The sequence below is a fragment of the Clytia hemisphaerica genome, unplaced genomic scaffold, assembly GCF_902728285.1.
Source record: "Clytia hemisphaerica strain Z4C2 unplaced genomic scaffold, Clytia hemisphaerica genome assembly, whole genome shotgun sequence".
In the NCBI taxonomy this organism is placed as follows: Eukaryota; Metazoa; Cnidaria; class Hydrozoa; order Leptothecata; family Clytiidae; genus Clytia; species Clytia hemisphaerica.
In genome coordinates this window covers 1,329,244-1,355,274 of record NW_027103359.1, presented here as the reverse complement: position 1 = coordinate 1,355,274, position 26,031 = coordinate 1,329,244, and the positions used below count along the sequence as shown (strand labels likewise).

Below are 26,031 nucleotides of genomic sequence, written 5' to 3'. Positions count from 1 at the left end.
TTGTTAGAACAACAGCAACATTAAAAATACATTCAAAAGCGGTAAAAACTAGAATTCTTTCTTCGTAAAAAGGGACCTTTAAACATGTATGTCGATAATTATTTTGCTGTAAATCTAACTCATTGTTGAATTTGAAAAATTATTGAAGTTATTTTATAAAAAGCAACATAAAATTGCGCTATCTATCACGCTTTTTTGTCTGCGTGTCCTAGCTGCCTTCCGGGGGGACTATGGTTGCGAGCTGACTTTCGGCCCTGCCCCTCGGACCCTTTATCCGAATAAAGAGGAGAAGAAACAAGGGAAATTGTGTGAGTTTTAATTCACTTTTGGAACTAATTTGACCAAATTTCTATCTTTCTGGGGGCAAAAAGTTGAAATTTTCCTATTTTTCCAATTCTTAGTGGGACTGAAGTTTGATTTTCCGATTTTTCAAACTGCCATGTTTCAAAAAAGGCACCCTTAAGGCCGGCACATACCGATACCCATACCCTTCTCTTGCCTAAGTACCACCCCCTCGGCTGCCTTTTTTCGACGAATCGCGTGTCATGTCTATTATTTCACTCCGCTTAGGGGCGACGTCCATATTCAAAGTCGCCACGCGTAACGGGAAAAGACCGTTAGTGGGTAGGTATATCGGAATGTTGAGAGTAGCTGTGGCATTGATGACCAAAATGAAACTCCACTAAAAATTCCAAGGAAAAAATCAAAGATCGCTTATCGTAGCGTTCACTTCTTCGCTTTTTCCTTTAGCATGCTATCCAAAATCCTTTCCCTGAGCAATTTAGGGGTGGTTTCAGAGTATAACATTCTTGCCTTGGGAGTTTTAAAAACAAAGGCCGTTTAAAAATTGTAATGGAATTCGGCCGTTGTAAACCTCTGAAAATGGCGACCTTTGTAGCGGGCCGTTTGTTTTGATTTTAGCGGGAATGAAAGATTCGGTAAAATTTTGGTCAAATCATGAAGACCGTTAAGGTGGTGGGTAGGTATGTTTTGAAAGTAACGGTCTTTTCCCGTTAGGCGTGGCAAGATTGAATATGGACGTCGCCCCTTATCTTGACATCAAAGTTTTCCTAAACATCAAGAACTACGGCAAATATAACGCGAGCGAAGCGAGAAAACAAATCTAATTGCAGAGCCGTCTCGGACGTCGCTGGTCACTGGATGGTGTAATTTGGGAATGACGCCCTTTCTGTTTTCTGATCATTTTTGCCACAAAAATCCTTTTCAAAATATGGTTAAAAGATACGTCACCCGGGAGGGATAGAGTCAAACTTTGAAGAGAATTCTTCCCTTTAGTTTTTATTTCATCGTGTTTAAGCCACCTTCCCAACATCTCAAAGGACTTTAAATGCGTTCAGCAAACAGCTAAACCGGCGTGCGACGCCAGGTACCGGCTAGTAATCCAGACCCGATCAATCGAACTTGTCGAACCAATCGAGCAATCGAACTAATCGAACTCCATCGAACGATTAAAGTTCGATTAAATAAATTAATGGAACTCTAAGATTTTTTTAAAGATTGTGAGTGTTCGATTAAGTTCGATCAATGGGTTTCGGTTCGATCAGTTCGATAAACCAATTTTGTTCGACAAGTTTGTGCTGCTCCGCCACCGTATATTAGCTTCTTTTCAAAGCCAAATTCGGAATGTAAATCGGGAAATTACTTCCGATAACGGATTACACACATTTCCTGTATCCTTTTAGCGCCAGAAGACGCGGTTTGTTGGGGCGGGCGTAGTATTCCGCCACTCGGCCGCGCGCGAAATCGCAACAGATAGATAAACAAAGATAAGTAATCCATCGATCACATATCGATCCGTCATCGAGCCGCTCCGATGATCGATCCTATCGAGCGCGGGGGTCTGGGTTACCCCTCAATGGACAACATGGAATTTTTGTAGCAAATTGTTTTCAAGAAAGTCCGGAACTTCCATAACAAATTTACAAAATACCTATCAAAACCGTGGAATTCTGTTACTGTAATTGTAACTTTAATGCAAAATTAAGTAAAATTCATGGAATTTCGATACTTTCTCTTTAAAGTTTGCCTGGAATTCCGTGTCAAAATTTATTTTGAAAATTGATGTTGTCCATTAGGGGGTAATTTTTTTTCTGAAATGGCCCATTTATCAGGGGGGTCAGTGTACCAGAAGGTGGCATGTATCCTGGGGTGGGTGGGTGTTTGAGAAAAAAATTTGTCATGTACTACCTGTGTACTATAATTGGGGTGTTGGGTCAAAAATCGATTTTGATTTTTACTACCTGTGTACCAAAATAGAGGTGTTGGGTCCAAAATCGATGTTAACAGTGTAAAAACAAAAAGGTTCAGAAATTATCTGCTAAAATAGAAATGTAAAGTTGTTGTATTATAAATTGATCAAGCCAAGTTTGTCCAAGATCACTCTTCCAAACTTCTTGGAATGAATTGAAATCCTACCAGATCCCACTGAAATGAAGGTTTATCGAGTCAATGTAAACATTCGAACATTTGAATTCTTAAACATTCAACATTCGTACATTAGAGGTGCCAACTCTCACGCATTGGTTGTGAGACATGCATTTCCACATGGTCTCCCGTAATTTTTGAAAAGTTTGATTTCTCACGCATTTTGGATTTTTGAGAAATTTTTTCCTGTTTTTCCGATTTTTGGAAAAAAGTTTTCCCAATTTCCCGATTTTCCGAAAAAAAGTTTTCCCGATTTCCCGATTTCCTGATTTTTGGAAAAATGTTTACCCAATTTTCGGAAAAAAGTTTCTCTATTTCCCGGATTTTTCAGGTAGTAACCGGTAGTAAATGGGGGGTATGGGGTGGTTTTGTTTTTTTTCCAGGTACTACCCGGTAGTAAATAGGGGGTATGGGGTGGTTTTGGGATTTTTCCATGTAGTATGGTGTACTTCAGGGGTGGGTGGGTGTCAAGTTTTGAAAAATACCTTGTAGTACACATACATGCCGCTTTCTAGTACACTGACCCCCCCTGCATTTATCGATGTTGATGGCTTGTTGATTCTTTACAGAAAAAAGATAGGTATAGCTTTTTCTAATCCTGGAATATAGAAGTTCCAGCCGCACTGACGTTTATCATTAATTTATCATTTGATTAGGTACTTCAATCGCAAACATATGGAAATTTTTTAATTGGACAAAATAAAACAATTGATATCGCCGTGATTGGATATTGAAATATTTTGCGCTTTCACGAGTCTTTGCGATTGGACAAAATAAAACACGCAATAAATATTTTCCAGGGGGTGAATTTTTATTTTTTCTTCTATTTCTTCATGCTTGCCAATCCAGGGAGTCTTCATATATATACCACGGCCACAGGAAAGATCATGAAACCCGCCAACTTAATTTTAAGTTTGGCAAATCCTCAAGATTGGCAAATCCTCAAGATTGGCAAACAATCATTTTTCCCACTTACAACTTTTCTCTTTGATCTTTTATTGGTTTCTTTTGTAGATTTTTTGCGTCATTGATGATTTGCGCATCATTTCTCATAGTGGAAACACATGGTATTTCCCAAGCTGATATATCGGGTCTGTGTACAGACTAGGCTTGCACATACCCAGCACCCACCCATTTTACTCACACCCCCGGGAGTCTCTCCCCTCAGTGTAGTTTTAGTTCTGCTTCAGCCTTTTGCACTCAATCAGTCACATAACATAAGACAAATAGCCTGAATATCAAGGCAGTAAATTTTGTTTTTATTTATGATGTTTCTTGTTTTTACTGCCTGGTCTTTTTTGTTTTTAAATACAATACCATCAAAATAAGAAAAAAATCTACAGCTTAGATAAAGGCTAACAAACAAAATAAAAGAGGCTCTTTTTGTTTATAGTCAGATAGTTGACCAGACGGTCATAAGCGATCTAAAATTAATCATTGATTTAAAAATCAATATTCACAATTTTTTGACCTCAATTAGCTATCAATTGCTATCGATCCAAACGATGTGATCGGTTAGTTATAGATGTCATTGATTATTACTCAATGGATGACTGTGTTGTATCAATTATCAATCGATACCATAATGTGAAAAAAAAGCCTGTATGACCCAGTTCGAAATTTGAATTTTTTTTTTTTTTTGTGTTTGCATTGGAATTTTGAAATTCGGTTTTGCTACCTTTTTCACATAGGCAAATATCCAAAGTTTTATTGCAAAGAACTTTGATAAAACCGGATAAGAAAAATCTAATCAAAATAATCAACTGAACATTGATAAGATCAATACTATAAGGTAATCAATTTCTATCGATAGTTTGTTGATAACAATCGATAGCTCTAAAAATTGATGAATAATTAATAATAGTTGATACCGCAAGGTAATCAATATTAATTGATATCTCATTGAAAGAAAACCAAGGGGCCTGTTCAGGCCTGAGCATCTAAGTAAAGTAAGCATTGAAAATAATCGATTGATTATCGATATCAATCATTAGCTAATTAACCACTAATCAATATTCACAATTTGTTTTAACTCGATTAGCTATCGATTATAAATTTTAATTGATAACTGATCGCTCCTTTAATAACAATTATCTATTGATTTAAACCAATGATTGATTTTATTGATTACGGCCATCTGGAGCATGAAATAAATATGCATTCAAGATTAGAAAACAATATAATCTTCCAAGATGCAAGTCAAATTTCTTATAAATCTTTGGACGTAGAGGGGGGTTTGGTTACAACACTTTTTCAGCAGTAAGTAAATTAGGATATGATCATTTTAATTAATTACAAAAATTATTTTGATAAGGCAATTTTTAAAAGGTAAATAACCAATGAGAAGTATGAAAAATTACAAATTATAAATAGTAAGCAGTCTGTTGAATAAGTAGAACTACGACTTTTATCTTGCTCTTTCGCCTGATTCTTTTTTTGATTCAAAAAAATCTTTTTAATATCAATAAGGTATAAGGTCTAGTATTTCTAGTCTAAGAAACAAACAAACTCATACTTCATGTACCTTAAAAGGGAAGAAATTTTTGCGAGAAGAAATTTTCGCGGAATTTAATTTCGCGATTTTGGGCGTAATTCGCAAAATTCGAGGAAGAAGACGGCGATGAAGTTTAATCATGACTTATCATGGAAACATTCATCTTTGATGTTATTATTTTGTTGTTAAAGTTTGTTAATGTGACTGAAATTGTCTTGAATGTCGATGAAAATTATGAAAAAACTTTTTCTCTGTAAAAAAAATTCTTTTGAAATTTCTCAATCGCGCAATTAAATTCTGTGAAACTTTTGAGATCGGCTCATTCGCGAAATTAAATTCCGCGAAATTTGCCATTTTGAAACTCTAATTCGCAAAATTAAATTCCGCGAAAATTTCTTCCCTTAAGATAATTATTTCATCTCTTCTCTGGTAGCAATTAGATTCAATATTCAATAATATACTTATGTGCTTTGATTGCCTTATTTCCTTTTTTTTGTTTTTTAAGCAAAAAGGAAATTGTAAAAATTATAAAGCATGGTAAAACAGACTATTCAGATATTCTGTCGTGTCAAACCAACCAAAAGTCAGACAGGGGTAAGTTGGTTTTCTACTTTTGGTGCCAATTCCTAAACTCATTTTTTTAAACATTATTCTTTACATTAAACAGAGTCTTCTCAGCACTGAAAACCAATACTTTTTTTGGATTAAAGTTTCTAAATTAAAAGAAAATGCTCCATTCTTTTGTTGTAAGAATCAACACACCGACTTTTCTTGTGCTCAAATAGCCTTCAAATACTATTATTCTTTCCCCATTTTTTTCTCTTAGCTCTATGACCTTGATGAAGATGAAGATTCAAACCGTTCATTGCTTTCCTTCACTATTCCCAAGGATATTGCTGATGGGTTAATCAATAATAAAAAAGAAAATTACAAATTTCTGTAAGTACTGTTTATTAAAGCCTATCTGTAGTTGTAAAAAGCTAAGTGTTGATCTGCAACAGCAGTGGAAGAAAATTTACTTGATCAAACAGACCATTCGTTTCAATTCTAACTCAACATTTTTAACGTCAAACTTTTAAATTTATGTTCTGTTTTTATTATTGTATATAACCTTTGAAAAAAAAGTTTTTATTGTCAATTAGAACAATCAACTGAGGTAACATGTGCTAATTTTTCATGATTCATTTTAAATTTGCCATGCTTTTGGTCAGCATTATTTTCAAAGCAATTCAGACCTGGCTTTAACAACCCACCAAACCTGGCTTTAACAACCCACCAAACCATAGACCAAAATTTTTCTTTTGCTTTGTCATTTCCCTCCTAAAGAGAGGCAGGATAACAAATATTGAAGAAATATGCTTTGTGCAATTTATGTGTAATTTTAGACATGCGATCCATTTTTACTGAAGAAAGTTGAAACACTTTTATTTGCTGACAGTGATTTTACCACCCTTTCTGCTAGCTTTGCTTTAATTAGATCAAGTTGTTAGAAGTGCTAACATGATCATTACCTTTTTTCCTCAAAAAATGTTATTCTTGTAACATATTGAATATCCATCCAAACCTCTCCTCCCATGTCCTTCCTTTGGCCTAAGATGCCCTCATTTCAATTTACATCTTTATTTCCTAATATGTTTCAGATTTGATAAGATTTTCAATCAAACCACAAAGCAAGATGAAGTTTTCAATGCTGTTGCAAAGCCAGTCATAAACAGGTGAAAAACTACTGTTCAGACAACACTTGTTCCAATTGACGCGCAATGGATCCCTTGAAAAGTGAACAAACCTGCTCTGGGGTTAACCCATTCCATTTCAGGGGGATTGGATATTCACTTTAAAAAGCTCTGACAGGTCAATTGATAGAGACAAGGACTATAAAGAGCAAGTGTGTCTTTTGCGAATCAAAAAAAAAAGTAATTAAAAAAAAAAAACAATTTGATGGTGAACCTTCAAGTCCTGATACCATTATGCTTTACTAACTAAACTATAAGAGGACACAAAAGTGAAACAATAGATTTTATATGAACTGATGTCATTGTGAAAATGTTGTGTTTATTTTTAGTGTGCTCTCAGGGTTCAATGGCACAATATTTGCTTATGGTCAGGTAAAACTCTTTAGCCTTGTCTAACTGATGATATATGATAATGTTAATAAAAATGGAAATTTACTCAATCAATATATCAGCAATCAATCTTATTCGAATCATAAAGACCTTTCAGAAGAAGGGGCGCTTTCGCTCTCGATCCTATTCCTAATTATTTTTATGCGATTCGTTGAATAGGGAATTTATATAAAAATAAGATCTCGTTATTAAGCAAATTTACATATTGAAAATAGTGGGAGATTCTATTTAATTGATATTCTTTCTTTAGACAGGGTCAGGGAAAACATTCACAATTACTGGTGGAGCTGAACGTTATGTTGATCGTGGAATCATACCAAGAACTTTGTCTTACATATTTGAACATATAACAAAGGTTTGTTCAAACGAGTGCTCCAGAGATTACTTTGACAGCAACTTCCAACCCCTCATTTTTTTCTATACCCTCACAATTTTTAGCCTACTATCGAAAGGTGAACTGCAATTTTGTACCTTAGGATTGTGAGTTACTACCATAACCCCTCACTTTTTCTATCATTTCTATATCATTTTTACCTTTTTTTAGAGAAGATACCTACGATGAAAAAAAAGTGATTGCAAAAAAAAGGAATAAAAATTTTTTTTTTTTTTGGCTGAGTTATTCAAATTTTAATTTTTATTGTTTTGACTCTACTATGGAGAAAATAAACGAAGGAGAGTAAATTTTTGACGTACTGTAGATAGTGTGTTTCTGTTTCCCCTCCCATCCTTCTTTTAATAACAAATTTCTCCGAATAACTCACAAATATCTGCTCTTTTTCGCCAGCGATTTTTAGAACAGAGATTCTATACTCAGAACAGATCGTATTTCAGCCAAGTATAGATAAACTGGATAAAACTAATGAACTGATAAAATTTTCTGAAGGAAAAAAGCAGATCGACTTTCCTGTTTAATAATTATGAAATCTCTCTCTTTTTACCAAGGCACAAAATCGTGAAATTATTGTCACCCAATAGTGATGAGCCTGACCGCGAAATTAAATCCACGCGACAATTAATCCCATTAAAGTAAATTAATAACTATATTGTTATTGGGTTTAAAGGATTGCTCTTTTCTTTCTATTTTAGAACAACAACAATGTTTACTCCATACATGTCTCATATCTTGAGATTTACAACGAAAGTGGTTTTGATTTACTCGACCCAAATCACGAGGCTTCAAAACTAGAAGATTTACCGTAAGGACTATGTATTCACACTTAACTTTCATATACCTGCTATTTTACTCTGATGTTTTGGGGATTAGAAATTTTGATTAATTTCACTTTCAACAGACACATCTACATCCTTCAAAAGCAAATTTTAATTCATTCAATTTTGGCAAGAAATGAATAAAAACAATCGTTTTTCTGACAAAACGTTACCTCTTTCACCTCTTCTGTATAGGAAAGTCTCCTTTCTGGAGGACAATGATGGCAATATCCACTTAAAGAATTTGTCAATGCAACAAGCATTGAACGAAGAAGAAGGTATTGCTATATCTGTATATTTCTTTTTTTCAACTACGTGTTACTATACGCTTTTCAAAAAGACAGATTCGGACATATTTCGACACATTGGTATTTGAAACCTGATTGGATTAATTAATGCTCAAAGACGAAGTCCTTAAGATGTTTGAATTTATTATTAACTACGTACCGTTGATTTTTATTTTAGCTTTAAACTTACTATTTCTTGGTGATACAAACAGAATGATTGCTGAAGTGAGTTTTTATTTTATTTTTTTATAAAAGACTTTTTTGAAGAATTAGACCAATATTCAAATTTTTATACTAGTCGAAAGAGCATAAGAAACTAATTTTAAGAAAAGGTCACTGTTTCTTCTGATGATAAATACATCTCCAGATATGACAGAAATGAGGCATAATGACGTCATTTTCCCTGATCAGTTTTTCATGCTCTTTCGGCTGGTACTGTTTAAATTTAATTTTATTTGTTGGTTGCTATGGTAACTAATGACGTCACTTTCTTTGGCAACAGGTGTGCACGCCAGGCCACACCTCTTAAATTTTGGCCTTTTTGGCCCAGCTAGCTTTAGCGTACTGGGCCTTTCATTAGCATTCTGCCCGGTGTCAGTGTGTAACAATTTACTAGGCGATACGCGTTTTCATATATGGCGTTTTCAAGCACAGGCTAATTCAGATTGTGAAGGATTTGATTGGCTGTTAGAACATGATTGACAGAATAAAAAACAATTGAAATCGTCTTTATTGGTTAAAAACATAAAAGGAGAAAATACAATTAACTATTAAAACTATAACTATAAGAACATAACAGATGTAGTGTGTTTTAAGAAAAACAATGTAACAAACCGTAACAAACCTTCTTCTCTTTAGGAAGATGTTCTTTTAAAAAAAGTTGTTTTTACATTTCTCTATCATGTGAACAGTTCAGTTGTTCACGTGTTAGGAAAAAATCATCTCTGTATATAAGATTTAAATATTATGAATTATTTCTTATTGTTGTAAACAAGAATCGCAAAATTGCGACTAAATATTTCCTTAAAAATGAAGGTCATTATTGACATATATAAAAAAGCATACATAATAAAGTATACATGTATATTTGTCCAGAAAGAACTGGCATGTTGTTTGCTTTGATTTGGTGTTTAAAAATATGTACTTATCAGTCCTAAAAAAAATACAAATTTGAATATAATGAGGGCAATAAGTCTGGTTAAATGTTACTTTATTCACAAGATTTAAGGATTACTGAAAAAATACTAACTGCAGATGAACTAAACTCAAAAACTAAAACTTTACAATAAATTTACATTACGACAAAGTAAAAATCTATCTTTAATAGCAACAAAGAAAAAAATGTGGCTCAAAGTTTTAAAGCATTTAAATAGGTTGTAAACAGTAGACCTTTTTTTAAAGAGGCAGCCATATTGAATAATTATGTACTCCAGCATAACAATGATACAGCCATGCATAATTACTGTATCATGCATATTTCAAAAATTCAGTAGGTAGGTATAGAGAATTCAAGATTTGAAAACAGACACCGCATTGGTTTACAAGACTAGACTAGAGAAAGATGTCAACCATCCACACGGTTCATGAAAAAAATAAAGTATTTATCAAAAAAAGGTTCTCATTTTTTTGGTAATCAATACACCGTTTAACAGGTGTCGGTTGCGCACGCGTATGAACACTAAAGTGAGCATTTATTTTTACCTACCGCCCTCTACGGTGGAGATGGCGAGACTGTTAAACGGTGTATTCCAACAAACAACAATCAATATACCGTAACAGGATCCCACGGTGTAAACATTATCAACCAACAAAACCCACACCACCAAAATTGTAAAAATAAGTCAATATAATTTCTATCAACAATTTCTCGTAAAAAGTTTTATTTCCAACATTCTGGTAATCATGGCTGGAGTCATCATGTGTAAGAGTGACTGTGTATAACAACAAAAGTTTATTGAAAATCATCCCACGGTCATGGTGAAGCTAAAGATTTATCAACCAAACAAAACTGACGCCAAGTCAAATCTGTCGCTTAAAAATTTCCATGAAAATTACAATCGAAACCTTATCTCATAAAATGCTTTTTTCAACATTCTGGAGGTGTTCAAAGTTAGAGGTATCATATGTAGAGCCAATCAATACATGAAAAGTAATTTGCTATCCCATTTGCCATGAGATATACAAGTCAAGAAATCAAACAATAACCAACAAATCATGTCTCGACTTTCATGTCACATTGTGTTTATATGGGGTAACCAGAAAGTCAATCCACAAGAACAGCCATCTTCCTTTATTATGGAGTGTTCCAAAACTATTGGTAGGTTGTTTGGAAGTAAAGAAACCCACACAGTTTGATTTATTTTAAAGATTTAACTTGGTGAAAACAAACTGCATCTTTCTAGCAAAAACTCATGTTTCAACCTGCTACATAACAATTGCCAGTCGGGTCTGCTACTAACATGTAATAGTTTTATTATAACCGGGCTTGAGAATCCGTAAGGAACTTGTAACATATATTATATATATAGTTTATCAGTCGACTCGAATCATGATACATTATTTATACTTCACTGGGTGCATTTTTCGCTGTGAAATTAAAAACGGGCGTCAGTCAGGGCGTACGGAAGGCGTTTTGACACGGGAAATTATGATGGAGAAAGCCCGTTTTAATAAATATTTCCCTTTTGGAAAACGGGAAATATTTAATAAGAGATAGCCGAATGGTCTAAGGCGTCTATGGCTTGTATAAGCGACTCCAGGTTCAAATCCCCTCTGCTACACAAGTCTTGTTCAGTTCATACTTTTATTCGCTGGGCCTTCATGCCCTCTGGGCTTCTTGTTTAGACTTAAGGAACAATTTCAATCATAAAATTCCTCTGCATTCTGCTCTTTTTTGTGGTATATGAGCCCTCTAACTATCTATTTTCGAAATTAATTTTAGCTCTAATATAAGGTTTTGTATTTTGAAATCTTTCAGTTATTTAGAAGAAACACTAATTATAGATTTCCTCCTGTAACTTTGTTTAAATTTACCCTTCATAATGTTTTTGTTTACTTTCTAGACGCCAATGAATCAAGCTTCCACGCGTTCACATTGTATATTCACAATTCATATCTCGGCTCGTGAAAATGATTCTGCAACTATTCGAAGAGCTAAACTTCATCTGGTTGATCTTGCAGGGTAAACAATGATAAATAGATCCTTCGTCTCAGACGGATTTACCTCTCAGCGAAGTATATAAAGAGGCTTTTCTGTCTCAAAATTCTGTATAATTTACCAAAATTTCAATTTCCAATTTTCCAATTTTCAGAATAATATGCTAATTTGTTGTGGAAAATCCATTTTCCGTCTCAGACAAAAACCCATGCTTTGACCACTGGGTAAAGAACTGAATAAGTGTTGACATGAATTATAATCATTTTTGGTCTTTAAAGACTTTCGTAAGATGGTTGATCCTCTAAGAAGGGCATTTTATTCTTCAATTCAGTATGAATTTATTTTATAGGTCTAACGTAGTTAGAATGTCATCCACCATCTGAAGAAAAACACTCTGTAACATCTTTATGAGAGTCATTTTAATTGTTTGTCTAATTTTTTCAGATCAGAGCGAGTTGGAAAAACTGGTGTTGCAGGAACGCTACTGAAAGAAGCGAAGTACATCAATTTGTCACTGCATTTTCTTGAACAAGTATGAATCTATACAGGGTGTCCTGAAAAAATGTACTGTTTCAGACCACTTCTATAAGTAGAGAAATATTTCGTCTTTATGACAGTTTTTTCTACAAATTGAAAAATAAATTTAGGCTACATCATATCTTTCTTCGTTTCGAGTGTAGAACTCCTATTGCAAATCACCAAGGCACCGATGAAACATAGAACGCAAAATAACAATAAACTTGAAAAAATGTCACAAAGATTTCATCTGTGAATGTTTTTTTCAAACAACACATTAAGTGTCTCATAAGTAATTCAAAAGGGTACTGTTTAGGAAACACACTACTTATTCCGAGACACTCTGTACTATTTTTCATTTTTGCTTTAGTGTGGTAATAAAAGTTGTAACAAATACTAGTCTAATTGTCCCGAATAATAATATATAAGTTGATTTAGTTATTTTGAGACTCAATATAAAGTTTTGTAATGTACCACTTTTATACTCGATTTATATTTTGATATTGAAAATTCTTTAAACATTCAAATATTTTCAGGTGATCATAGCTTTATCAGAAAAGACAAGAAGCCACATCCCGTACCGTAATTCTATGATGACTTCTGTTCTCAGGGATAGGTAATTATTAATTTATTAACATCCAAAAGCCGAATTTAATATCAACAGGGAATTGAAAAAAAAGATCGATGAAAATGGGTTTAAAAACGCATACTCTTTCGAAGATATATTATCCTTTTCAAGGTTTCTATAAAAAAGTCCATGTACATCTTAGTCCATTAGAAGCTAAAATGAATTTTTTGGAATCGTTCCTTTTTTTTGGAAATGTCAGATGTTTTTATAAGATAATGGACTGTATTTAATGTGGAACTCTTAAATAATTTTGTTTTTCTGTCTATTTTCAGTTTAGGTGGGAACTGTATGACAAGTATGATAGCAACTTGTTCCGTTGAAAAGAAAAACATTGATGTAAGGAAACTTTAATTATGGGTTCCCGTAAGATCCTCGATATTAGCGAGTTTATGTATTCGAGATAAATCGAGGGGGACGGTATAAAGCAAAGTTGAACTTTGCTCGACGACGGTAAAATCACCAAAATACCGTCGTCTGTTTAGGTGAGCAAAGGTGATTTAGAGCGTGAATTGATAATATGCGAGTTGCGAGTTGGTCCTGCGAGTTGCGAGTTGCTATCAAATGTGCGAGTTGCGAGTTACGAGTTACGAGTTGCTATTTTAAGTAAATAAAAGTGCGAGTTGCGAGTTGAAAATTTCACGTTAAGACATCAAAATCGCGAGTTGCAGATCAAAATCGCGAGTTGCAAATTAAAATCGCGAGTTGAAAAATCAAAAGTGCGAGTTGCAAATTAAAATCGTGAGTTGCAAATTAAAATCGCGAGTTGAAAAATCAAAAGTGCGAGTTGCAAATTAAAATTGCGAGTGTGGAGCATTTTGTCGTTAGGGCGACATGTCTAGGTTCAAAATTGGAGAAAAGTTTTGTATCGAAAGATTAAAAGCTGATATATAAAAAGTATTTATACTGTGAAACTCGTGTAATTCGAATCTTAAAATTTCCTTATTAGGTGGTATAATAAATATTTACGATAGAATTGCTGTTTTCGCTCGGGAAAACAACAAGAAAATCCTAGATTGGAAATAATAAATTGTACTCGTTCTTTTGTGAGCATTGGCTCGATAGCTCTCATTCGTTCTGTCATGTCCTTGCGCTACTTTGAAAATCCCGACACTTTTATCGCAACAGTGGAACTGCACACTGAGATCTGCTGACCTCAATCCCGTCTCACCGATCCACTGGGCCTTTGCGACGCAAGTTCATTTCGAACAAAATGAGGCTGCCCTTTCAAGGCGCCTCTCCTCTCGCACTGTTTTACACACCGACCGACTACACTTACACAATAAATTTAACACCATGTTATCCGGACACTTTTGATTGAATAATCGCTTATGGTTTTTCGAATAGACCCAGATGTGGAGCAATCCATAGTAAATTTACTAGCAAGAGAAAATAGAGAATTACTACCTACCTAGAATTTCTACCCTTTAAACTGTTTAATGGGAAGATCTACTTTTAGGAGCATTTAAAATAGAGGCTCAGAAAACCCGAGCTATTTTTCTCGAGTTAAAAAACCGAGTTACGAAAAAACAAAGTTATGACGTCATTTTGTACCTTTTATGACAGCATTCTAAATTTCGTAACTCGGTTTTTTTCCGTGACTTTAAAATTTCAAGTTATTTCCTTTTTTTTAACTCAAGTATTTTTCCTTCCTTTAAATTTTCGAGTTATTTCTCGATTTTTTTTCGGTCCTTTAAATTTTTGAGTTATTTTCCTTCCTGTAGATTATCGAGTTATTTAGCGTTCCTTTAAATTTTCGATTAACATTCTCGAGTTATTTTTCGCTTGATTTGTTATTTCAAAACTGAAAAAAATCAATAGAATTAGATCACCAATTCAATGCATGAATATATGTAGGGTATTTTATTAAGCTATAAATATCTATAACCGTCACTTTCACTTATATAAAATAATCTTGCTTGTGAAAATTGACGTTACGCACAAAAAAGCTTGCAAAGAATTTGATAGTGTCGATGGAAGAAAGAAAATTCGAAAAAGAAATCCATTTTTTACGAATCACCGCCGACGGGATATGTTTTCTACTCATTTTCTTTCGGGCATTTTTCATCTCCAAATTAAATAAAAACTTACTAGTTATCCTTGGGAGGTTTTGCTGTCGAAAAATGAATCACCATTGATGAAAATAAAGTTTTTATAAATAAAGGCTCCCTTCGAAAACTGAATTTCGAAGGCAGGAAAAGTCTACTGTGTGTGAAAACTGAAGCAAACAAAGCATTTCATTCCCCTACATAGATAGATACTTCTTTCAATCAAATCTAAATTTATAAAATTTTATAATTTTACTTCATTCTTAAAGTTTTTTTAATAATAAAATCACAATAACTCAAATATTTGTTATGTTATGATTGCAACATTTTCGAATCTTTCGGTATAAAATAGAAATGAAATGACAAAAAAACATCCATTCAGATCAGACGCTTGATGGTCTAAAAAATAATTCTTTACCCTCAAAATATACCGTATTTCTGCAAAATAAAGACAATTATCAAACTGCAAAAATGTGAAATTCATGTAACTAAGAAAGTACGAAAACAAAATTTCATTTCAACTCTCGATTTTAATTTTCAAATCGCACTTTTGATTTTTCAACTCGCGATTTTAATTTGCAACTCGCGATTTTAATTTGCAACTCGCATTTTTAATTTTTCAACTCGCGATTTTAATTTGCAACTCGCGATTTTAATTTGCAACTCGCATTTTTATTTTTTCTCGCAACTCGTAGGACCAACTCGCAACTCGTATGTTCAAAATCCACATTTAGAGCCGTACATCAACTATCGACTTTGTTTTGTATCATTTCACTTACCGTCGCCCTCGATATCCTCCGATACATAAACTCGATATTCTTTGTAGGATAGGTCAAAGACTTATTGCCACTTCACTTGCGACCTAACATTTTGTCAAGATGAATAAACCTTTAAAACTTTCTTTTCGTTTCGTTTCGTTGAGATTTGCTTAAAACATATACGAGGTTGAGTCAGTAAAGGAGAAATAACTATCAATAACAATCCAAGGGTTTTGCTTTGTTTTTGATAGACTTTGCAAATGAAAAATTATTTCCGGCTAATTCTAGAATCTAGGCACACATAACAAGTTGTCCACACCACACCACCTTTGCTACCATCTTTGTTTACATTTTTTTGCTGATGAAGCATTTTTAAAAGCGCGGGATATTTCCGACCATTAAATTTTCCGACCATCAAATGATATTTCCGACCATCAAAAGATATTCCCGACCATCAAATGATATTTCCGACCATTAAATTTTCAAATTTTCAGAGTTTTGGATATTTCCGACCATCAAATGATATTTCCGACCATCAAATGAATTTTTGCCGGCGAATTCTTATTAAGCCCAGTATATTATTAGCAAGAATATGTACTTGAGGCGGCGAACGGAATTTTCAGGCCAGCAAATTTCTTTTGTGCCTTGGACGGTGAAATTCGCCGTTCACCGGGCCTAAATAAAGTGAACCCTGCAATCGTTTCTCGTTTTTTAGGAGTCGATATCAACATGCCGTTTTGCGCAACGAGTCGCCATGATCAAGAATGACGCCATCTTGAATGAAGAACTGGACCCTCAGCTGGTCAGAAAAGTTTTATATGACGTTTTTAGTGCCTAGTCGTTTTTTCGAACGGGTTCGTTGTCCTTGAAATGTCTGTCTGTTCAGAGAATTTGAGGATTTAATTTCTAAAATACAATTGGGACTTTCCGAGAAGGTGGGACGTCAATATCCAGGTGGGGGTAAACCTTAGCAGATGATATTGAATTTTGAATTTTTCCAGGTATGACTTGGAGGGGTGCGATCCACTATTGTAAGTTGAAACTGGTAACATCAGTGTCGGTCAATTAGCAAGTTGGCTGTCTGTGATTGGCTTAAATCTTTAATTTCTTTAGATGATAGCAAAATTAAAGCGAGAAGTACAACAATTGAAAGATGAATTATCATTGGCTACAGGCGAACAATATGAGACCGACCTAACACAAGACGAGAAAGAAAGGTTTTGATGTCCAAACAAAATTAATATTATTGTATTTTTTAAAATTAGAGTATCGAGGATTGAAGAAGCTCTCAAAGTTTGATTCGTTTAAGTGAAAAATAAAGAACTTTTAGACCATATTCGCACGTAACGGTTCCGTTTCGCTCCAAAACGAAATGAAGCCATTATATTGGTTAGAAGTGACGTAACACTTGGATGTAACCAATATAATGGCTTCATTTCGTTTCGGAAAAGAACGGAACCGTAGCGCGTGAACATGGTCTTATACATGTGAAAATCAATTTCCAACAAAATTTTGAAAATTTTCGCGGTGCCTAATTTTCATAGTTTTTCGAAAGCTAGTTCCACGATCAATGAAATTTTCATTAAATATCTGTAAAACCCCAATCTAAACCTAGAATTGGACGGCGAAAATCTGAGAATTCTGAGAAAATTAGTTCCATTTTAGGAAGATCACAGCCTCGATTGTTTACTTTCAGGTTGCGAGTTTTAGTTGAAGCATACGTGAAAAATACAGACAAAGAAGCTGTTCTGAATGTCGGTTCAGACATGCGCAAAATCAACCATGCTTTCTATCTTCTCAAGGTATATATCCATTTTGATTGGCTGTTTCAAACTTATTTCATTTCAAAACTACTAAGGTCTTCATTTTATAGGACTTTTCTTATTCCAAACTGGTCCTCACAGTCCCTTTGCAATTTAATCTATAGACTTAAAACCCTATAAGAAGCACCCATGAAAGTTTAGACATCACGCATCCAACTAAGTGTTATCATCATCAAGTTTTCAAGTGGACCTTTGCTTGAAAACAAGATCCAAATGATACAATTGAAATCGTGGACTTTCAAAGTCTTCCTGTTGCATAAAAAATGCAACTTACCAAGCTGTTTCTAGTAGCTCACAGACCTTTTGACAAGTTATATGATTTTAATGTTTTAGGGATATGCAATCAACAATAACACAAATGAACAGCCACAAACTGAAGGCCGTTCTTCAGGGTATGTTTTGTGCAAAAGTATATCGAACGATCATCAACGATCAAATAACCTTTCATAACAATTCATTTGCTGCTATTCAATGGGCCCTGGTTTTACAACAACTAAATTCGTATAGAGTCTCCTAGACTCGAATCTCTATAAATTGAATGTCACCTCAACACAAACAAACAAATTCATTGAAACCTTGAAAATATCGTAATAAATCTTTATAAAAACCTATCCCGTAACTTGAACGGCTTTGTTTATCCTTTGAGTGAATTCTAGGTTGAAGAAAGACTATTTCAGAATTGACAAAGAGCTATGTTCTTTTCTTTATTTTCAGGCAGTCTTCACATTGTTCACAACAACAAGGATCGCCTTCCCAACACGTAATAACGACACCTGCACAACATCATCCAACGGACAACACCTACTTAGGTGATACACAAGAGTTACAAAAACTTAAAGATCTCATACTGCAACGTGATAATGAAATAAGTAAGTAAACCAATACTTAACTTCGTTAAAAGAAACATAATTTTTCTTTACCAATACCGCTGATTTCATGCATCTTTAATGCAATCATCAGTTGGACTTTGGAAATTTTACATTCAAATAGTAAAGTTTAGTATTTTTATATTTGACTGTAGTTTAAAGTTGGATCATTCGGCTGCCAGGTCATCAAAGATTCATACTAAATATTCATAAAATGGTACTTGATGCTTTTCTGCTTAATATATATTGTCGTCTAAGTGGAATAATCCAAGGAAAGGAGTGGTGTCCTCCTCTTCCGTTAAACAGCTGTATGAAAGTTCTGGAAAGTTTTACCAAGGTTTTCTTCTTTTAGATATCTGGAAAGTTTCCTTAATTTCTTATCTTCTTCTTTTAGATATCCTTGTGAACATGTTAAAGAAGGAGAAACAAAGAAATGGAAAGACTTCTTCTTCGTCCTCTTTTGTCAATCAAACTTTGAAACAGTCTTCCGAGCGTAAATTTGACTCATCTAATATCAATAGCAGGTCATCAAGCGGAAAATCTAGTGCTCCCGAAGAGGTCGGTGATTTGTTGAAAATAGGTTTTATATTATATATAGCCCCCCTTTCTCTGCTCATGGGCCTACAGATCACCTAGTATCTCAGTAGTCGCATACATTATCGGCCAAAACTTAGTCGGCCCTAAGTGACTAAATTTTGGCTTGGTGACTAAAATTATTACCGACTAAAATTTGGGCTGACTAAAAATTTGGGCCAAATTAAAAGTTCATAATTAAGCTTCCCTTATTCTCCAGTATTTTAAGCTTTCTCCTATTTTCCATCTGCTTGTCAATTTGGAAATGGCCCAAATTTTTAGTCGGTCTTAATTATTAGTCGGCCCTTAGTGACTAAACTTTGACGAGGTGACTAAAATTAGGGCCTACTAATAATCAAGGCCGACTAAAATTAAGGCCGACTAAGTTTTGGCCGATAAGGTAGTGTTTGAAATTTGTTTACGGTGCGGGCTAGATGTTAAAATCTCTTTACTCTATCTTTAAAAGTATTCATGAATTTATTTTTGTGAACTGTAATTTTTGTGAACTAGGAGTCACGTCTCATTTCTTAGGGGTCAATAGAAACCTAACTTTGGCTTTTTGACTAAAACTGGTTTCTGATGGATGTTTTCTTCTTTCTTTTGACTTTGAACATCTCCTTCTTATATTATGGGCTATGTTTTGAACCATTGTGTTAATTATAGTGAGTATTGTATTTGTATTTTTAGGAATCATCAAGAATGATAGGTCGTCAGCACCAAAGAAATGCGAATCATATACTTCGTGAAAATGTCAAGAAGCAAAAAGGTATAAAAACTACTCTTTTTCACCCTTATAAACTATCAAAAGCCCTCTCTTCTACGCAAGCCCTCGAAGAAAACATCCAATATCTAGAGTACTTTATACTAACTATTTAACGTAACTACAACACTATTTTGCTTATATATCATTTTAAACAAAGTACGACGTCAAAAATTGACCGAAGTTTTTCGTGGGCCACCCGGTACTTACTTTCAATGAACTCGCGAATATTTTTTCAACGAGCTGTAATTGGAAACGAATTTTCGGTTTGATATAATATATATGAAGCTGAAGTTCTGAGCAGCGAGCTAGAATTAAACTAGAAATTTGTCTTCGTCTCCACAGATCAGATGTCGCTTGGTAGGCAAGAGGCTTTCGAACTTTTCAAAAGAGATTATGCAGAAAATGGGCTAATCGAAGAAAACAAAAAGGGATTAAAATCAAGGTATGATTATTGATTACTGTTATTTATTGCTTTTGATTTTTTGAATGTTATTTATTATTGTGAGTAAGCATGTACGAAGAATTTATTACTATGTGCTGGATTTACGAAAATGATTAGAAATTGCGTGATTGCTGCTTTGGCGAGAGGTTGAAGGATTCGTTTGATTAAAGGAAGAAATTTTGGCGGAAGAAAATTTAATTCTCGCCAAATTTAAATTATATAAGTACCGCCAAATTTCGTCCTATTTCAATCTCCAAAATTGGGTTTTCAACGAATTTGCTATCATTTTTGACCCTAAATATCCTGCAACCGCCAAATTAAATTCCCGCCAAATTTAATTTTCTCGGCCATCTGCCAAATTAAATTCCCTCCGAAAAATTTTTTTCGGCCATCCGCCAAATTAAATTCCCGCCAAAATATCTTCCTTTAATGTAATAGTCTATGAAATGAAGCATTGTTTCATCACCTTATGATGGTCAGTCATCATATTTTTCTTTCTAAAAATATTTTTTGGTCATTTTTCTTACTTTTTCATTCACTATTTAGATACACCGATGCAAAGCGGCTTGGAGAGCAAGTGAACGCTGCCAGGTCACAGATTAGTAAGTTGTTAGCATTTGTGTGTGTAACTGCAAAGATCTTATTGCAAATAGTTTAGATAATTATATTTTAAAGACTATTAATTTCGATAACTAATTGTTAAGTTCCGTCGATATGCTGTTTTTACTTCGACTGTTATTGGTTGTTGTTAACCGGTTACTTTTTCGAAGCGGGCTACATGGCTTTTTGCGCAATGCAATTGGTTCTTTTCGCATGACGACGGGCCTACATTGTCCAGAGTTTTTTATCTCTTTTCGCTTGTTTTTTCTGCTTTATTTCGCTATTTTTCCTGGATAAAGCGCTAAAAATCAATCAAAGTTGAAGGAAACGGTTAACAAATACAATAATGACCGGTTTTTTTCGGGCTGTACTGAAAATATTGCCCTCGGTCAACGCAACAACCTCGCAAGCTCGGTCGTTACTTGACCTCGGGCAATATTTCTCAGTACAGCCCTCACTAACCGGTCATTATTGTATTAATGAAGATCGTGTCAATTTCTTAAAAATTGTAAAGGAGTCTTTTTTTTAGTACCCATAAAGTTCTAATCTCCAAGTGTTTTAAGACCGTTTTTCTTTTGATCTACAGATGTGTTGAAAACGAAGTTAGAAAAATTAAAAATGCGAAGATCACTGCAAGGTAAAATTATCGTTTTTTCAATTTTCTTCCGAACATTCCTTTGAAATTCCCGATTTCCGTCTAAAATTCCGGAAATTTAGAATATTTTTCCCAAATTCCGAAACTCCGGCCGTTTTTGTGCCAAATTCCTTTTTTACGGGCTGAGACAGACCAATTTTCCGTTTTCGACATAGGACTTAATTTTCGAAGTACCGTCCAAATTTTCGTCAAATTCCGCCACTCCGCCCGAAAAAAAGCATGATTCCGCTACTCCGCCAACCGTGAACCCCCTCTTTTACATATAGTTAACATCTATTAACCCTTAAATAGATTTAGAACGCTATGCTTGATTTGAGTCGTAAGATTAGCATTTTATGTTACTCGGTGTTTCGAAGATGTGTTCAATTAGAAGCAATGTTACAAAAGCTTTTAAAAGATATTTTTATATTTTCTTAATTCAAAGACTGAGTATTTTTACTTTGTAAAATTTGTCGATAAAGAATATTTTTCACCTGTTTGTTTGTAATTTCGACACCGAGCTTGTTTTCAACTTAATTTTTTGGTCCTAGGTGAAACTAGTATATAATTTAATCTCACTTTTTTTTCCGTTTCAGCGGCGAGTGGTAAGAAGAACATGTCAGAAGAAGATGAAGAAGAAAATGAAATAAGACAAAACCTCGATCAACAAAAACAAAAGTATTTTGATTATCAAATGTTCTTTGTATTTGGTATCATTATATCTTTCAATTTCATTTCGGCTCTTTTAGAACGTTTAAAAAAATCGAGAAAAACCAGAACAAAAATATTCTTCAAATTTAATGTTGGCTCCTCCTAGATTTTGGTAGGATAGCTACTGTCAAATTAAATTTGAATTCTGAAGTCTGACCAAAGGCCGACTAAATTAGGTCTTTTGCAATGTTATCTGTCCAGAAGCGCCACTGCCAGTGCATCACTGACTAATATGCAAATTTGTTGAAGACTTTCATATTCACGATTTTCAGGTACAAACAATCGTTCAACCAATTGAAAGCTTTGAAGACAGAAATCGAACACATGCAATATCTGTTAGAGAAATCGAAAGTGAAACTGCAGAATGATTTTGAAACGTGGTGGAACGAGCAAACGATATCTCAAGACGAAATCATACAAAACGTATAATTCTGTTATTTATAAATATTCGTCATTAGCGAGTTTATAAAACACCGCTTTTGCGGATAGGGATAGTGAATGTAGTGATGTGGAACAACCCGTAGTTTTGACCCGCCAAACCGAGGGTGGTAAGAATGCTGATTTTTTGTCATCTTCAGCTAGTCCGAAAATAACCGCCTTTAACTGGACGGACTTTTAGCTTATCAGCCGGTTAAAAAAGCCATATGGTTTCTCCAAGATCTAAGAAGGATTGAAAATAAAACAACATCTTTTAAAGGAGCAAGGTTCTAAAATGGACATCTCAAAAATATGTGATTTATTTTTCTATCGGTATTGCCTTTTCCGTTAAGAGGATCATTTCAAAAAATCCTTTCTTGATTTTAACAGCCACTCGATATTGGCGTTCGTAAAGCGTGGCGTACACCTCCGCCCTTGACACCACTCGAATCAACACCCTTTGCGCCCAATGACGAAACGAGGAAAGGAGAGAGACATTCTTTAAGGAAAAGTGAAAAATCAGGCAGTTCTTCACTAAGTAATAATGAACAATACAGACAAAGTCATTCATCCATAAATAACGATAATTGTAACCCAAATTACAACGGAAGCAAAGAAAGACTAGCACCTGGATATGACACTAAATATGACTCGAATCCATCCAGTAATATTAAAGAACATTCACGAAACTCAATACTATCAAGTCAGCAAAATTCGAAGAATAATTCTCGAAATTCTGTACTCTCAAGTATACAACAAAAACATTCAATAACAGCAGCATCATCAACCAATCAAATGCAATCACGTGATTCAAGTGTGTCTGGTAATGGAGAACGTCCGAAATCGTCAGGTTTACGTTTGACAGGTGATCCGGACACTGATGACGATATAATGGCTTTCATGAAAGCACGTCAAGAAATATTAAAGAGAAGTAAGTATTACATGGTATGTCGGCAGTATATTGGCAATTTTTTTACCTTCGCAAAATCAGCCTTAGCTTTAGAGTTCGATGAGAGGAACTTTAAAGCTAAGACTGATTTTGTGAAGGTGAAAAATTAGCCAACATACTTGATAATCCATAATCAGTAACATAACACAGTGCAATTTCATTAGTACCGTTTTGAGACACATGGAAATGGAAGCTTCAGGTTGTAGCTGAAGTTGCTGTGAAGAGTCCAGTCTTTCCTTTAGTGTTTGGGGATTACACTCCATTAGCAGCGGTTATAGTTGAAAGATTTCTTAGACCGTGGGCTATTATTATCTTGTGATATCATTAGCACACTCATCATAAAAGTACCAAAAAAATAAGACCAGCCGAACTTCTTAACTTACAGGCTCTTATAAAAAGTGTATTTTATAGTCTAAGGGGCTCATGCTACAGATTGATTGAAAATCTAAAATGAACCAATGTTTAATCAAATTATAAAAATCAAGTAGGTCTATTTTCATCGAAATAATTGGTTGTACTTTACACTGTCAAAAACCACTTCATATAAACGTAAACAAACTAATTCAACCCATCAAAGTCGACAATTTTCCATATGATTTATGACATTTTGGACGTGAATTACCTTTTGTCTCGACTGTCGATGATTAGTAATTGTAAAGTTGCCTTTAATTCGAATCAATAAAACGGTTGCCCCCTTTCATACAAAAGACTCCTGCAAAACAATACACGTTTTTTATTTGGTCTAAGATTATGAGAACATTGAGACTGAAATTTTAGGAAAAATTAGAACATCTTAAGAACATTACCAAATTTCCAAATTTGGTCAAAATTATCTGAATTATAAGAAATTTTCGTAATCGCAGTGATGCTTTTACTTTTCAACTTTAAACTAAAGTCTATTCACGATAAGTGTGCACTCTTTTTTCTTTTACCTATAACTTTTGAAGGAAATCTTCAATCTTTATAAATTTGGTATCGTTGGAGAGATATTAGTGAGTGGAACAATTTGAAATAAAAAAGTTTTAAAAAAAATTCTAAAAACGAAGATGAAAATAAAGAAGAAAAAAATGAAGATCTTGTAGAAAAGTGCTATAACTTTAATTTTCGCTGGAGAAATTCTTTGATCTTAGAAGGTCATCACTGTGAAGAAATTTCACTAAAATATTTATTCAATATAAAGTTACGATACAAAGTTAATAAGTGATTGACTCCAAAAAACAGCAGAAAACAGCAGAAAACAGCGTTTTTAGACGTCAATCAGCTTATAACTTTGTTTGATATCTTTCGACTGAATGATTATTTTTGAGAAATCTTTTCACATTGATGACGTTCGATGATTAAGGATTCACTTCAGTGAAAATGATAGTTATAGCACTTTTCAACAAGATCTTCGTTTTTTTCTTCTTTATTTTCATCTTCATTTTTAGAATTTTTTTAAAGATCTTTTTATTTCAAATTGTTCCACTCACTAATATCTTTCCAATGATACCAAATTTATAAAGATTGAAGAATTCCTTCAAAAGTTATAGGTAAAAGAAAAAAGAGTGCACACTTATCGTGATTAGACTTTAGAGCAGAATTGTTCGACTTGAGGGCCGATATTTATCATCCAAGGTAACTTTGTATATTTTGAGTTAATCAATTTCAAGACCGCTAATAAGAACATTTGAGGCTCAAAATTATCAATAAAATCAGGCTTAGCGGAAATTAAGATATTTTATAAGAAAAGCGTGTAATGATGTGTGGTAGTCCCTTCAGAGTCGAATTTAAGTGTCAATTTTATCGTGCATTAGGGGGGTTCAAATTTTTCTATCAAATAGATTTATCATTTTAAGTGTCATTCTCGGTCAAAAGTCTGATCTGAATTCATTAACCTGCGCTGTCACCGTTTGAATATCAAGCAACCATTGAAGAAAAAAAGTTACATTTCGCTTTGATAGACTAAGACCTCGGTTATTATAGGGGGTCTGAAAAATCTATATATGGGTTGGGGGTTGGCCTTTATGGGGGTTGATTATATAGGGGGTTTGAACCACCTACAATCATGGTCGAAACATATTGAGATTTTAGTGTATTTAAACGTTTTTCAGAATTTAAAGTTCGGGTGAGATTTGATATTTTAGCACTTCCACTTTCTTTTATCGAATATTTTGATTTTGGAGGGGTTCGGTGGCTTCTAGGCTATATTCCAAGCCTTATTGGAGCAAATTTGAGCTTTTAAATCCTGAGATCCTAAGTTTCTAAGTCTTAAGTCTCATGTTAAAACTCTCCAACTTCAGTTTAACGCGCTTAAAAATCATTTGTGGTGTTTAAATTTTCGCAGGGAAATCCCCTTTGTGTCAAATGTTTTGTCCATGATTGTAGAAAACTATGGTTGAGTATACAAGTTGAAAAACTAATACAACAATTTCTGTATTACTGACTCATGGAGTGGCAGTCATCGTCACGTCTCTGTGACGTCATTTTAATCACGATGCCATAAACATTGCGTAAATTTTGATTTTTCTGCAGGTCAAAGGTGATAGAGGGCATTCATAATTGAGCAATCGAGCACAAATGGATCCAAGAGACAGCAAACATGACACGAAGAA

General features: G+C 34.1%; 1 protein-coding gene across 1 annotated transcript; it reads left to right on the top strand.

The window, feature by feature from the left end:
* The first annotated feature begins 5,433 nt into the window (after nt 1-5,433).
* On the top strand, nt 5,434-26,031 carry LOC136822336 (kinesin-like protein KIF6). Its single transcript, XM_067078577.1, has 26 exons — nt 5,434-5,533; nt 5,766-5,878; nt 6,580-6,654; nt 7,002-7,044; nt 7,313-7,417; nt 8,149-8,258; nt 8,467-8,549; nt 8,737-8,783; nt 11,621-11,739; nt 12,160-12,247; nt 12,768-12,847; nt 13,132-13,195; nt 16,378-16,464; nt 16,776-16,879; nt 17,359-17,464; nt 17,819-17,877; nt 18,200-18,354; nt 18,746-18,909; nt 19,612-19,690; nt 20,030-20,129; nt 20,676-20,731; nt 21,316-21,366; nt 21,960-22,041; nt 22,347-22,497; nt 22,882-23,422; nt 25,952-26,031. The coding sequence occupies exons 1-26, from the start codon at nt 5,474-5,476 to the stop codon at nt 25,960-25,962; spliced, it is 2,733 nt and encodes a 910-aa protein (XP_066934678.1). The 5' UTR covers nt 5,434-5,473; the 3' UTR covers nt 25,963-26,031.